This window comes from Petaurus breviceps, unplaced genomic scaffold (assembly GCF_028583685.1).
Source record: "Petaurus breviceps papuanus isolate PSGF00001 unplaced genomic scaffold, PetGlider_PUasm1.0 555, whole genome shotgun sequence".
Lineage (NCBI taxonomy): Eukaryota > Metazoa > Chordata > Mammalia > Diprotodontia > Petauridae > Petaurus > Petaurus breviceps.
This window is the reverse complement of record NW_027186373.1, coordinates 229128-241827: the sequence shown is the minus strand read 5'-3', so window position 1 is coordinate 241827 and position 12700 is coordinate 229128. Positions and strand designations below refer to the sequence as shown.

The 12700-nt window shown below is 40.9% G+C and overlaps 1 protein-coding gene across 1 annotated transcript in view; it reads left to right on the top strand.

The window, feature by feature from the left end:
* Positions 1-11955: 11955 nt before the first annotated feature.
* The window catches only part of LOC138172928 (zinc finger protein 665-like), a 21695-nt gene continuing 20950 nt past the window's right edge, over positions 11956-12700 (top strand). Inside the window, exon 1 of the mRNA XM_069102782.1 lies at positions 11956-12145. Coding sequence (XP_068958883.1) covers positions 11956-12145 — 190 coding nt within the window. The remainder of the gene's footprint in view (positions 12146-12700) is intronic.

Here is a 12700-nt window from a genome sequence, read left to right as displayed (position 1 = left end):
GATGCCAGTCAGGGCTCGATTTATTGTTTTGTTGATTATCTAGACTTAAGAAAGTGAACTGGAGAAGGGAATCGCAAACCGCTGCAGTGTATTTGCCAAGAAAACCCCACAGGCAGTGTGACCCATGGTGTGATGAAGAGTCAGACATAGCTGAATGACAAGAAGAAAGCAATGGAGACGATGGAAAGGAAATCTGGCTTCAGGCAACTAGAAGACATGAGACCAAATCGAGAAGGAGTAGAATCTGTTTTAAAGAAGGAGCTCCTTTTTGTTGGTTATGTGGTGTGTTGTTGTCGTTCATCCTCGAAGAGCACCAAAAGGGCATCACTATGCTAAAAATCACATTTCAGCGTGTCCGACTGTGGCTGGAAAGACCAATGCAAGCTTGGAGTGCTCAAGCACAGGCACTCCTGGGAGCTCTTGGGGTGAATTCCCTACATTGGGCACCTGCGTTTCCTTTGAGCTGTCGCAGTTCTGCTTTGCTCATAGAGATTAGAAGAGAGACAAGTAGGGGAGGAGGGGAGAAGCTGGGATGTGCAAGGGGAGAAGAGGAAGTTCTGGCTACGAGGCCATGAGGTGGCGAAGTGGATGGTGTGAATCTGGAGTCTAGAAGGCTTGAGTTCAAATCCAGCCTCAAGCACTTAGTTTCTTGCTTAGGGTCACACAGCAAGGAAGTGTCTGAGGCTGGAACTCATGTCCTCCTTGCTCCAGGCCCTCTGCTCCGTCCACTGTACTTTGCCTGCCTGCCTCCAGGACAACAGATAAGAGTTTTAGTTGGAGTGGGATGGAGACAGAATGTCTGCTACAACCTCGAGGGTACCTGGCGACCTGCACTGCCCTCATTTTGGCTCTGGGAGGTTGGCCTTGGCTTGCCCCACTCACTTTCACCTTTACTGTTCTGGCCAAATGTTCCATCTTGCCAACTTCCTTTTGGATCCTTAAGCTAGGTATCCAGGGGGCTTACTCTCTCACTTTCGTCACCTAAAACATTAAGTACAAGACATGTGCCTGCCACAATGCTTCTAATCAGTCCATTAAACACACCATTAATAATTTCTCTTTGGGTCTGTCCATTTAAACCAATTCCCAATTCACTTACTCAGTGAGCCATGTCTTTCAGTCTCTTCTACAATGAAAGCAAGAGAAGTCTTATCCACCTTCAGAAAAGGTGGGATAAGAAAACAGATCTCTTGGGTCATAATTTCAATGGATATTTTGTCAACTTTCTTATCTTACTATATTTAACACCTATTCAATTAAGAACATTTCTTTCTCATACCATGATTAAACATTTATGGAGACCACCCTGAATTGGAATGGTTCTAAAATGTATTTAAGCCCTCTCATTGTTTTATCCTTTAATTCTTCTCATTCACCTTCACTAAAGACACAACATGTGGCTTAGATAGAATTACAGCTTAATTCTACCAAATATTTAAAGAACAGTGAATATCTCTGCTATAAAATTGTTCTCAGTAATTTAGAAAGTACATAACAGTAAGTGTTTTTTTTTTTTAAAGATACTGATGATCTTTAAATGCCATTACTATCACACCAAACCAGGGAGAAATAATGTAGACAAAGAATTGTAGAGCAGTCTCTCTAATTAGTATTGATTTTAAAGTCCAAAATGTTACTAAGGAGACTATAGCAATATATCCAAAAAATGTTTGCTTTGGCCAAGTTAGATTTACACTAGGGATCCAAGGAAAGCTCAGTATTAAAAGATAACTAGCATAATTATGCAAACTACAAAACTACAACACTATATCAATAGAAAAAGCCTTTTAAAAGTACATTATTGCTTAAATTAGTGCTTATTGCTGTACCTAAGAGTTTATGGTATTAGAGGAAATAAGAAAGTTCACCTGGTAGCAACAAAAGATCTAGGATCTCAAGGGAAATAATGGGGTAAAAGGCAGAATCGAAAGGGGGTTAGTGATCCCAAATCACATCTGATAAAGTGGTGTTGTCACAGTCAAATAGAAACAATGCCTACTGTGTGCTAGACACTATGCTAAGCATTTTACAAATATTTCAAATATTTCTCATAATCTCATGTCAATCACAAAGTAACATCTATGTTGCATTGAAATTTCCCAATTTCATCTTCATCTGGTTCTTGCAGAAGGAGTTTTTCAGGCAGTAAGTCTGACACCTCTGCTATCAAGAAGTAATTACCCAAACTATTTGGCACTATTTGAAAGAGTAGAAAAGTGGGTCTGGGCTCTTGGGTTGATTGTGTCTCAGGCCAGTCTGTTCATTTGCTTCTAAGTCCTGTTTGTCTAAACTGAACAGCTTTTCTATTTTTGAGATTGACTGACTGCTTTAGCTGCATGCCATAAAAGTTTCGGCATGTTGCTTCATTTGTTATTCTTTTTATTAATATATTTCTTATTTCTAGAATTTGTTCTTTGACTCATTCGTTGTTGTGGAAATCATTATTTTGGTCAACATCTAGTGTTTGTGTGTGTGTGTATATATATGTATGTATGTATGTACATATATCTATATCTATATGAATTGTGGCCTATAAATAAGGAAGACCCAAATTCAAACCATGCCTCTGATAGAGATCAGCATTGTGACCCTGGACACCTTATTTAACCCTGGTAATGATGATCTGCTGTGATAGAGAGAATTTCTCTACTGGGTCTTCTCTATACCATGGTGTCAAGCATATGGCTGCAACACTCCCCAGTGTAGCCTGAATCAGATTAAGATATAATCGGAAGATATTAAACAAAAAATGCAACAGGACATAGACAATATTAATATGTGGTTTTCTAAGTCAATTTGTTTCCCCCATTTCGATCTGAATTCAACACCACTGCTTTACACCAATGAAATCACAGCTCTGATGCAAAATTTGTAAATGTACTGAAAAAGATGTGTGATGATTTTCCCTTTTTACACTTATTTATGATTTCTCTGTTGGCACATGTTCAATTTTTGGTAAAGGTGTACCAGGTGATGAGGAATACTTATTTTTAAAATATTCCTTTTCAAAAGTAGCCACAAGTCTTTCAAATCTAATTTTAAAAGAAAATTGTTCTGCCATTTTCCTTCTTGTTTAACTTTTGGACTTCTCAAGTTCTAAAGAGGGATATGAAAGTGCCCTATAATTCTATGTTACTTTTAATGTCTTTTTGTAATTTGGTTAATCTTTCTTTGACTACTTAGAAGCTCTGCCAGTTAATACATAAATATTTAATAATGACATTTTATTGTCTGTGGTGCCTTTATATGTAATCTGGTCTTCCTGTTGACCTTGTTTTGGTATTGCCAGTTTTTATTATTGCCTTACCTAAAATGGAGACTGCAATTAAAAAAAATAATCACCTAAATCATAGTCCTGTCTCTTCCAGCCTGTCTTTTTCATTCTGTCTTAAATATGTTGTATGCAGCAAGTTTGGCTTTTTTTTAAATCAATTGATGATTTTTAGTTTTCAACATTCAGTTCAATAAGCTTTTGAGTTCCAAATTTTCTCCCTTCTTACCTCCCCAAGATGGCATGTAAACCATGATATAGGTTCTAATATTCTATATACCTTCACATTAAACATATTTTCACAATAGTTAAGTTGTAAAGAAGAATTATAACCAATGGAATGAACCATGAGAAAGAAGAAACAAAACAACAACAATAACAAAAAAGAGAGCAAATAGTTTGCTTCAATCTGCATTCAGACTCTGTAACTCTTTCTGTGGATGTGGATAGCTCTTTCTATCATGGGTCTTCTGGAGTTGTCTTATAATGTTGCACTGCTGAGAGGAGCCCAGTCTATCAAAGTCAGTCATCAAAATACAATGTGTCTATAATTGTGTACAATGTTCTCCTGGTTCTGCTCCCCTCAGCATCAGTTTGTATAAGTCTCTCCAGATTATTATGAAGTCCGTCTGCTCTTCATTTCTTATAACACAATAGCATTCCATTCCTATACCACAAATTGTTTAGCCTTTCCCCAATTGATGGGCATCTCCCTTGGTTTCAGTTCTTTTCCACCACCAAAAGAGCTGCTATAAATATTTTTGTACATATGGGTCCTTTTCCCATTTGTATGATCTCTCTGGGATAAAGCCCTGCAAGTGGTATTGCTGGGTCAAAGGGTATGCACATTTTTATAGCCCTTTGGGCATAGCTCCAGGTTGTTCTTCAGAATGGTTGGATCCAACCATCCATCCACCAACAATGTATTAGTGTTACAATTTTCTCACATCCCCAGCATTTATAATTTTCCTATTTTATCATGCTTGCCAATCTAATAAATGTGATATGATACCTAAGAATTGTTTTGATTTGCATTTCTCTATTTAATAGTGATTTAGAGCATTTTTTCATCTGGTTATAGTTTGAATTTCTTCCTCTGAAAACAGCTTGTTCATATCCTTTTGACCAAATTTATCAGTTGGGGAATGACTTGTATTCTTATATTCTTATCTTGACTCATTTCTCTATATATTTTAGAAAGTGAGGCCTTTATCAGAGACACTGGTTTAAGCATTCTTTTCTAGTTTTATGCTTCCCTCCTAATCTGGGTTGCATTGGCTTTGTTTGTGCAAAATTTTTCAATTTAATGTGATCAAAATTATCTATTTTGCATTTTATATGTTCTCTATCTCTTGTTTGTTCATAAATTCTTCCCTTCTCCATAAATCTTACAGGTAAACTATTCCTTGCTTTCCCGGTTGGCTTATGGTATCAGCCTTTATATCTAAATTGTGTACCCATTTTGATTTTTATTTTGGTGTAATTGGTCTATGCCCAGTTTCTGCCATACTTATTTTCCAGTTTTCCCATCAGTTTTTGTCAAATAGTGAGTTTTTATCCCAGAAGCTGGGGTCTTTGGGGTTATCAAACAGATTACTATAGTCATGGACTACTGTGTCTTGTACACCTAACCCATTCCACTGATCCACCACTCTATTCCTTAGTACCAAGTAGTTTTGATGACTGCTGCTTTATAATACAATTTAAGACCCGGTGTGGCCAGGTCACCTTCCCTAGCATTTCTTTTCATTAATTCCCTTGATATTCTGGACCTTTTGTTCTTCCAGATGAATTTTGTTATTTTTTCTAGCTCTATAAAATAATTTTTGGTAGTTTGATTGGTATGGCACTGAATAAGTAAATTCATTTAGGGAAAATTGTCATTTTTATTATATTAGCTTGTTCTAACCCCCAGCAACTGATGGTTGTTCCAATTACTTAGATCTGACTTTGTGTGAAAAGTGTTTTGTAATTATGTTTATATAGTTCCTGGGTTTTGTTTTTTTTTTGGCAGGTAGACTCCCCAGTGCTTTAGAATGTCTATAGTAGCTTTAAATGGAATTTCTCTTTCTATCTCTTGTTGCTGGGTTTGTTAATAATATATGGAAATGCTGTTGATTTATATAGTTATATAGTATGTCATCGCATCATCTGCAGAGTGACAGCTTTGTTTCTTCTTGCCTATTCTAATTTCTCCAATTCCTTTTTCTTATTGCTGAAGCTAACATTTCTAGTATCATATTGAATAACAGTGGTGATAATGGACATCCTTGTTTCACCCTAGATCTTAGTGGAAATGCTTTTAGCTTATCCCCATTACATGTAATACTTGCTGATGGTTTTAGGTAGATGCTACTTAGAATTTTAAGGAAGACTCCATTTATTCCTGTGTTCTCTGGTGTTTTTCATAGGAATGGGTGTTGTATTTTGTTAAAAGCTTTTTCTGCATCTATTGAGATAATCACATGGTTTCTGATAGTATTGTTGTTGATATGGTCAATTATGCTGATAGTTTTCCTGACATTGAACCAGCCCTGCATTCCTGGTATAAATCTTACCTGGTCATAGTGTATTATTCTTGTGATAAGTAGCTGTAATCTTTTCTCTACCATTTTACTTAAAATTTTTGCATCCATATTTACTAAGCAAATTGGTCTACAATTTTCTTTCTCTTTTTTGATTCTTCCCGGTTTAAGTATTGGTACCATATTTGTATCATAAAAAGAATTTGGTAGGATTCCTTCCTCGCATATTTATCCAAATAGTCTACATAGTCTTGGAATTAATTGTTCTTTAAATGTTTGATAGAATTCGCTTGTAAATCCATCTGCTCTGGAGAATTTTTTCTAGGGAGTTCATTGATGGCTTGTTCAATTTCTTTTTCTGAGATGAGGTTAAGTATTTTGCTTCCTCTTCTGTTAATCTGAGCAATTTATACTTTTGTAATGATTCATCCATTTCAGTAAGATTGTCAAATTTATGGGCATATAATTGGGCAAAATAGTTCCTAATTATTGTTTTAATTTCCTTTTCATTGTTGATGAATTCACCATTTTCATTTTTGATACTGGTAATTTGGTTTCTTTTTTTAAAAAATTCAAATTGACCAGAGGTTTATCAATTTCATTGTTTGTTTGTTTGTTTTTCATAAAACCATCTCTTGGTTTTATTTATTAGTTCAATAGTTTTCTTAATTTCAGTTTTATCTTTGGTTTTCAGTATTTCTAATTTGTTATTCAATTGAGGATTTTTAATTAGCTCTTTTTCTAGCTTACTGTAGTTGCTTAACCAATTCGTTGATCTTTTCTTTATCTTGTTCACATAAGCATTTAGAGATATAAAACATTCCTGCTTTTACTGCATCCCATAAATTTTGGTATGTTGTGTTATTCTTGTCATTCTCCTAAATGAAATTATTGATTGTTTCTATGATTTATTGTTTGACCCACTCATTCTTTAGGATTAGATTATTTAGTTTCCAATTAATTTTTAGTCTATCTTTCCATGGCAACTTATTACATATAATTTTATTGCATCATAGTCTGAAAAGAATGCATTTAATATTTCTGCCTTTCTGTATTGGGTTGTGATGTTTTTATACCTTAGTACATGGTCAGTTTTTGTGTAGATGCCATGTTCCACTGAGGAAAAAAAAAAGATATTTTCCTTTCTATCCACATTCAGTTTTCTCCAAAGATCTACCATATCTACCTTTTCTAAAATTCTGTTCACCTCCTTAACTTCTTTCTTGTTTATTTTGTGGTTAATTTATCTTGTTAAGATGAAAGGGGAGGTTGAGGTCCCCTACTAGTATAGTTTTGCTGTCTATTTCTTCCTGTAACTCAGTTTCTCCTCTAAGAATTTGGATCCTATACCACTCAGTGCATATATATTTAGTAATGATATTACTTTTCTATGGTACCTTTTTATCAGGATGTTGTTTCTTATTTCTTTTAATCACATCTATTTTTGTTTTTGCTTTATCTGATATCAGGATTGCTACCCCTGCTTTTTTTCTTCAGCTGAAGCATAATATGTTCTACTCTAGCTTTTTACCTTTACCCTGCATGTATCCCTGTGTTTCAAATTTTTTTTGTATACAACATATTGTAGGATTATGATTTTTAATCCATTCTGCTATCCTAGCTTCTGTTTTATGGAAGAGTTCATCCCATTCATATTTATAGTTAAGATTAATATCTGTGTCTTTCTTTCCATCCTATTTCTTCCCTCCATCCCATTCATGCTTTCCTTTCTCCCTTTCCTTCCTCACTATCATTTTGCTTTTGACCACTGCCTCTCTCAATTTACCCTCCTTCTCTCTGACCTTCCCTTTTCTCTCCTTTTTCCCCCTTCCAACTGCCTATAGGGCAAGTTAGATTTCTATACCTAATCGAGTATGTTATTCCCTCCTTGAACCAAATCCAATGAGAGTAAAGTTTAAACAATGCTTATCAACCCTTCCTTCTTTCCCTCTAGTCTAATATGTTTTTGTGCTTCTTCATGTGTTATAATTTACCATTTTCTGCTTCCTCCTTCTTCACCCATTATAATCCCTTTTCACCATTTAATTAGGTTTTTTATCATCACATCAAAGTCAACTTAAACTTACCCTCTCTGTCTATGTATTTTCCTTCTAGATAACATAATGAAGATATATTTCTTAAGAGTTGTAAGTATCGGGGGAGGCCAGGTAGCACAGCGAGTAAGAGCATCGGCTCCAGTGTCAGGATGACCTGGATCGAATCCCAGGCTCAGATACTCAGCACCACACCTAGATATAACTGGCTGTGTAACCTTGGGCAAGTTACTTAACCCTGATTGCTTTAAAAAAAAAAAGAGTTATAAGTATCATCTTACCATGTAGGGATATAAACAGTTTACCCTTATTGAATAACATGACTTTTTTTTTTTCCTTTCCTGTTCACTTTTTTATGCCTCTCTCAAGTCTTGTATTTGAAGATCATATTTTCCATTGAGCTCTGTTCTTTTCATTACAAAAGTCTGGAAGTCTTTTATTGGAAGACATTCATTGAATATCCATCTCCTCCCCTGAAAGATTATGCTCACTTTCACTGGGTAGTTGATTGTTGGTTATAATTCAAACTCCTTTGCCTTTGGAATATCATGTTCCAAGCCCTCCAGTCTTTTAATGTAGAAGCTGCTAGTTCCTGTGTAATCCTGACTATAGTTCCACGATATTTGAATTGTTTCTTTCTGGCTGCTTGCAGTATTTTCTCCTTGACTTGATAATTCTGGAATTTAGCTACAATATTCCTTGATGTTTTCAATTTCGGATCTATTTCAGGAGGTGATCAGTGGATTCTTTCTTCTTTTTTTTTTTTTTAAAGCAATCGGGGTTAAGTAACTTGCTCAAGGTTACACAGCCAGTTATTTCTGGGTGTGGTGCTAAGTATCAGAGCCTGGATTCGATCCCAGGTCATCCTGACTCTGGGGCCAGTGCTCTTACTCACTGAGCCACCTGGCCACCCCTGAGTGGATTCTTTCAATGACTATTTTACTTTCTGGTACTAGGACAGGGCAGTTTTCCTTGATGATATTTTGGAAGATGCTGTCCAGGCTCTTTTTTTTTTGATCATGGCTTTCAGGTAGACTAATAATTCTTAAATTATCTCTCCTGATCCATTTTTCAGGTCAATTGTTTTTCTAATGAGGTATTTTATGTTTTCTTCTTTTTTTTTCATTCTTTTCATTTTGTTTGACTGATTCTTGATGTGTCATAAAGTCATTAGCTTCCACTTGTCCAATTCTAATTTTTAATGAATTGTTTTCTTCAATTAACTTTTGTACCTCCTTTTCCATTTGACCACTTTTGCTTTTTAAGAATTGTTTTCTTCGGTGTATTTTTTCCCATTTTGTCAATTGTGTTTTTAAATAAATTGTTTGATTTTTCTTCTACCTCTTTTATATGACTTTTAACATCCTTCTTGAGCCCTTTCAGGAAGGCTATTTGGGCTTGAGATCAGTTCATATTCCTCTTTGAGATTTTGGATCTGGGTATGCTGACCATGTTGCCCTTTCCTTAATTTGTGTTTTGACCTTCCCTGTCACCAAGATACTTCTCTATGGTCAATAATTTTATTTATTGCTTTTTTTTCTCATGTTATTTGCCTCTAGGGTCAAATCCCAGGATGTAGAACCAGATCCACTCTGGAGGTCATTTGGTAGGAATAAGTACTTGCTTAGATCAGGCTGGCCCAAAGGTTGGGTGCTCTGAATGGGATGCATTCATGTGGATAGCAGGTGTGCCTTTGGGCTCACACATGATTTGGGGATGCTTTGGAGACAGAAGGGTTTCCTTACCTCCTCCAAGTCCAATCAAGGCTCCTGGCCACTCCAGAGAAGATTCTCTGGCTGCTTGAGGGAATGCACTTCTGACCAGACAGCCTTAGACTTTCCCATCTGTAGCACTCTGTCTCACAGTACTAGCCCCAAACCCCCCTCTGGATTTCTGCCCCAGTGAGAAGGAGTGCTTGAGACAAGAGGGCTGTCTTCCAGACCCAGTCTGAACTTTGGGCAGGCCCAAATGGCCTCACAGGTTTGCCTGACTCCGTACCTTACCATGACAGAGTCTGGTCCACTGTAAGCGGCCGCTAACTTTGCTAACCTAAGGGCCAGCCTTAGGTTGTGTTCTCAGGAGGGAATGAAGAGACCAGAGACAAGAGAGAGAATTACCTTGTAGTTTATTCTAATATGTCATGCCTGCATAGGGAAGAAAACTAGCTGCTAAATACCTAAAAGGGAGCATGATTCAAGCATGATCTCCTCATGCACGGAGAGTGAACCAATGGAGGGGGGCCAAATCAGTCACGTCAGCTGCTGCTCAGCAAGCAAGTGGTCTCATGGGAGACATCCCTGGGAGCAGGCAACTGGATTGTGGCCCTCAATATTTCCTTATCTCTGACGAGGACAGAGCAGCCTTGGAACCAAGAGGCCCTGAGACAGTTCTGGAATTCCCGTGGGACAGAAAGTGCTTTGAACTCACATTGTCCTGTCCAGTCCACAAATGCTGGTGGGGAAGGTTCCAGCAGGTCACTCGTGGCTTATCAGATGTGCTCTCTTTGCCCCAAACACAATATCTGCAAACCCTTATCACTACCAGTGGGCAAATGCCACCTGCCTGATGTCCCTTTGCACACCTGCCAGGCGGACTTCAGCTCCCTCCAACTTCTGGCTACAAGTAGATTCTGAGGATGGTCGATATGTTTACCAGTAGGGGACGCCTTCCCATGCTGCAAGGCCATGGCTATGACAGTGTCCGAGTCTCACCTGGAAAGAATACCCCTACTTGCTTTTCTCCTCAGGAAGTTCATGGCGACCCAGGGCCCCTTTGACCAGGCAGGTGGCTTCTGACCTCTAGGGTCTTTGGCCCACTTTGCAGCACCTCTACCTACCCTGTCACCCTCAGTCTTCTGGGCAGGTGGAGCATTTAAATGGCAGTAATAAAAGCCTGCCTTCTAAATTCTCTGATGTTTGGTATCCCAGGGCCCAAAGTGCTGTCCCTCATCCCCCTCAATCTACCGGCTGCCCCTTTTGGGAAATGCAAACTGTGTTTAGAGAGCTCTTCTTGTATCTGACCAGGATGTGCCAGATGGCTCTCCCAAGGTTCTGGACGAGGACTCCACCTTTTATCAGATTTTTTGACTTTATCCTCTGTCCACTCACTCTCTCTGGTCCTACTTGTGAGATCGCTGCCTGACCTCCCTCGATCTGAGACCACTTGGCAACCACGCGACCCAACGGCACACTTGGTCTCTGTGGTTATTGCCGTAGTATTGCTGACTGGACCTGGGGCATCTTGGTAAGGGTTGTTAGAATGTTTCTGAGTGATGTTGGTCTGTTTCCCACCCTTACGAGGAGCCAGTCTTACAGGCTTTAGCTGGTCCACTTGCTGGCTCTGGACACGTCCTGACCACTCTGCCCTTGAGCCCTCCCTCCTCACCTACCATGTAGGATTGCAGATTGGGCCGGTACAATCCCCCAGTCATTCTGTATATTTCTGTGCCTCTGCCATGTGTCAACAGCCTCAGTGGGATCACCGCTATCTGGGTGGGGGTTCCCCTTACCCCATCTGTAATAGTTCGACTAACCTCTCACTCTGCATCCCTTCAAGCCTCTGCACGATGCTGGGACCTTGGCAGTCACACCCCTGCGTGGACAGGAGGGGGAGGAGGTTCATAAAGCTCCCCAACTCCACTCTCTCCCCTTCTTTCTCTGGTGACTTCAGCCTACCCCACTGTCCCTAAGACACAGGCCCCCTAATCAGATTGTGAAGGGTCATCTGCTTTCTCCCTGCTCAGGCAACCTTGGGGGTTTGACTCCATTATTAGGAGGCTCATTAAGCTGTTTCTCTTAATTTCTCCTGACCTGACTGCCCTTATAACGACTATCTTCACTGCCCTCGTGTGCAGATATAGTGCCAAGGGAAGCTTGTCTGTCTGTGCAGTGGTCCTGGCCCACAGCCTATCCTTCTTCTGCGGCACTCACCTGGACCAGGCTTTCCCACTTCAGTGGGCAGAGACCTGTGGCTGACATTTCCAAGCATATCAATGCTTGCGGGCTGACTAGGAGATAATCTAAAGTGGCTGCCAGCCCTCAAGGACGTAAAGGCCAGCTGCTTCCCAGGGAGAGTGAGGGGGCGGGGCAGGCTCGACCACGCCCACATGCTGGGGGGAGGGGCTCGGCACACTTGGCCCCGCCCCCAGGCTCTTGGGAGTCGCACAGTTGGGAAGTGCGCATGTGCACGCGGTCCCCAAGGACTACACTTCCCAGAATCCTTTGAGTGGCTGCTGCGCCGGGCTCCATTCCCGCCGGCGCGGCCTCCTGCCGTACTGGTGAGGCCGGGGCCGAAGCGTGAGTGACGGGCGGCCTTAGCGCGCGGGACCCGGGCTGGGGGCGGGGCCCGGGCTGGGGGCGGGGCCTGGGGCAGCCCCGTCACTTTGTCGCCCTTGGTGGCCGCTGCCAGAGCTCCGGGTGGGGGGAGGGCAGCGTCCGTCCGGGAAGCCTTACCCGCCGTAGTTACACATTCCCACGAATCCCTGCCCGGGCTGCGGGGCCCGCCCTCCACTAGAGTGCAGGCTCCTCGGGGGGCAGAGACCACGGTGGCTCCCCAGCCCGGCCAGCGCCTGGCATACAGAAGGGGCCTAATGCTTGCCGGCGCCCCTCCCCCCCCCAGAGAGAGGCCTGTGACTAGGCGGGGGGGGGGGGGATGAGGACAGGGGTGTCAGCCAGAACCTCGGAGCTCGGGCCTCCTCCCTGGGGAGACGGCGCCCAAAACCCGGTGGGAGCCTCCGTTGGGAAACACCCGTCCAGGGACACTTACTGCCTCCCGGGACGGTGCAGACTCCTGCCCCACCCTTCTACATCCCAGGAGGCTGCAGCCACGTGCCCCCCGCCCCGCCCCCATGC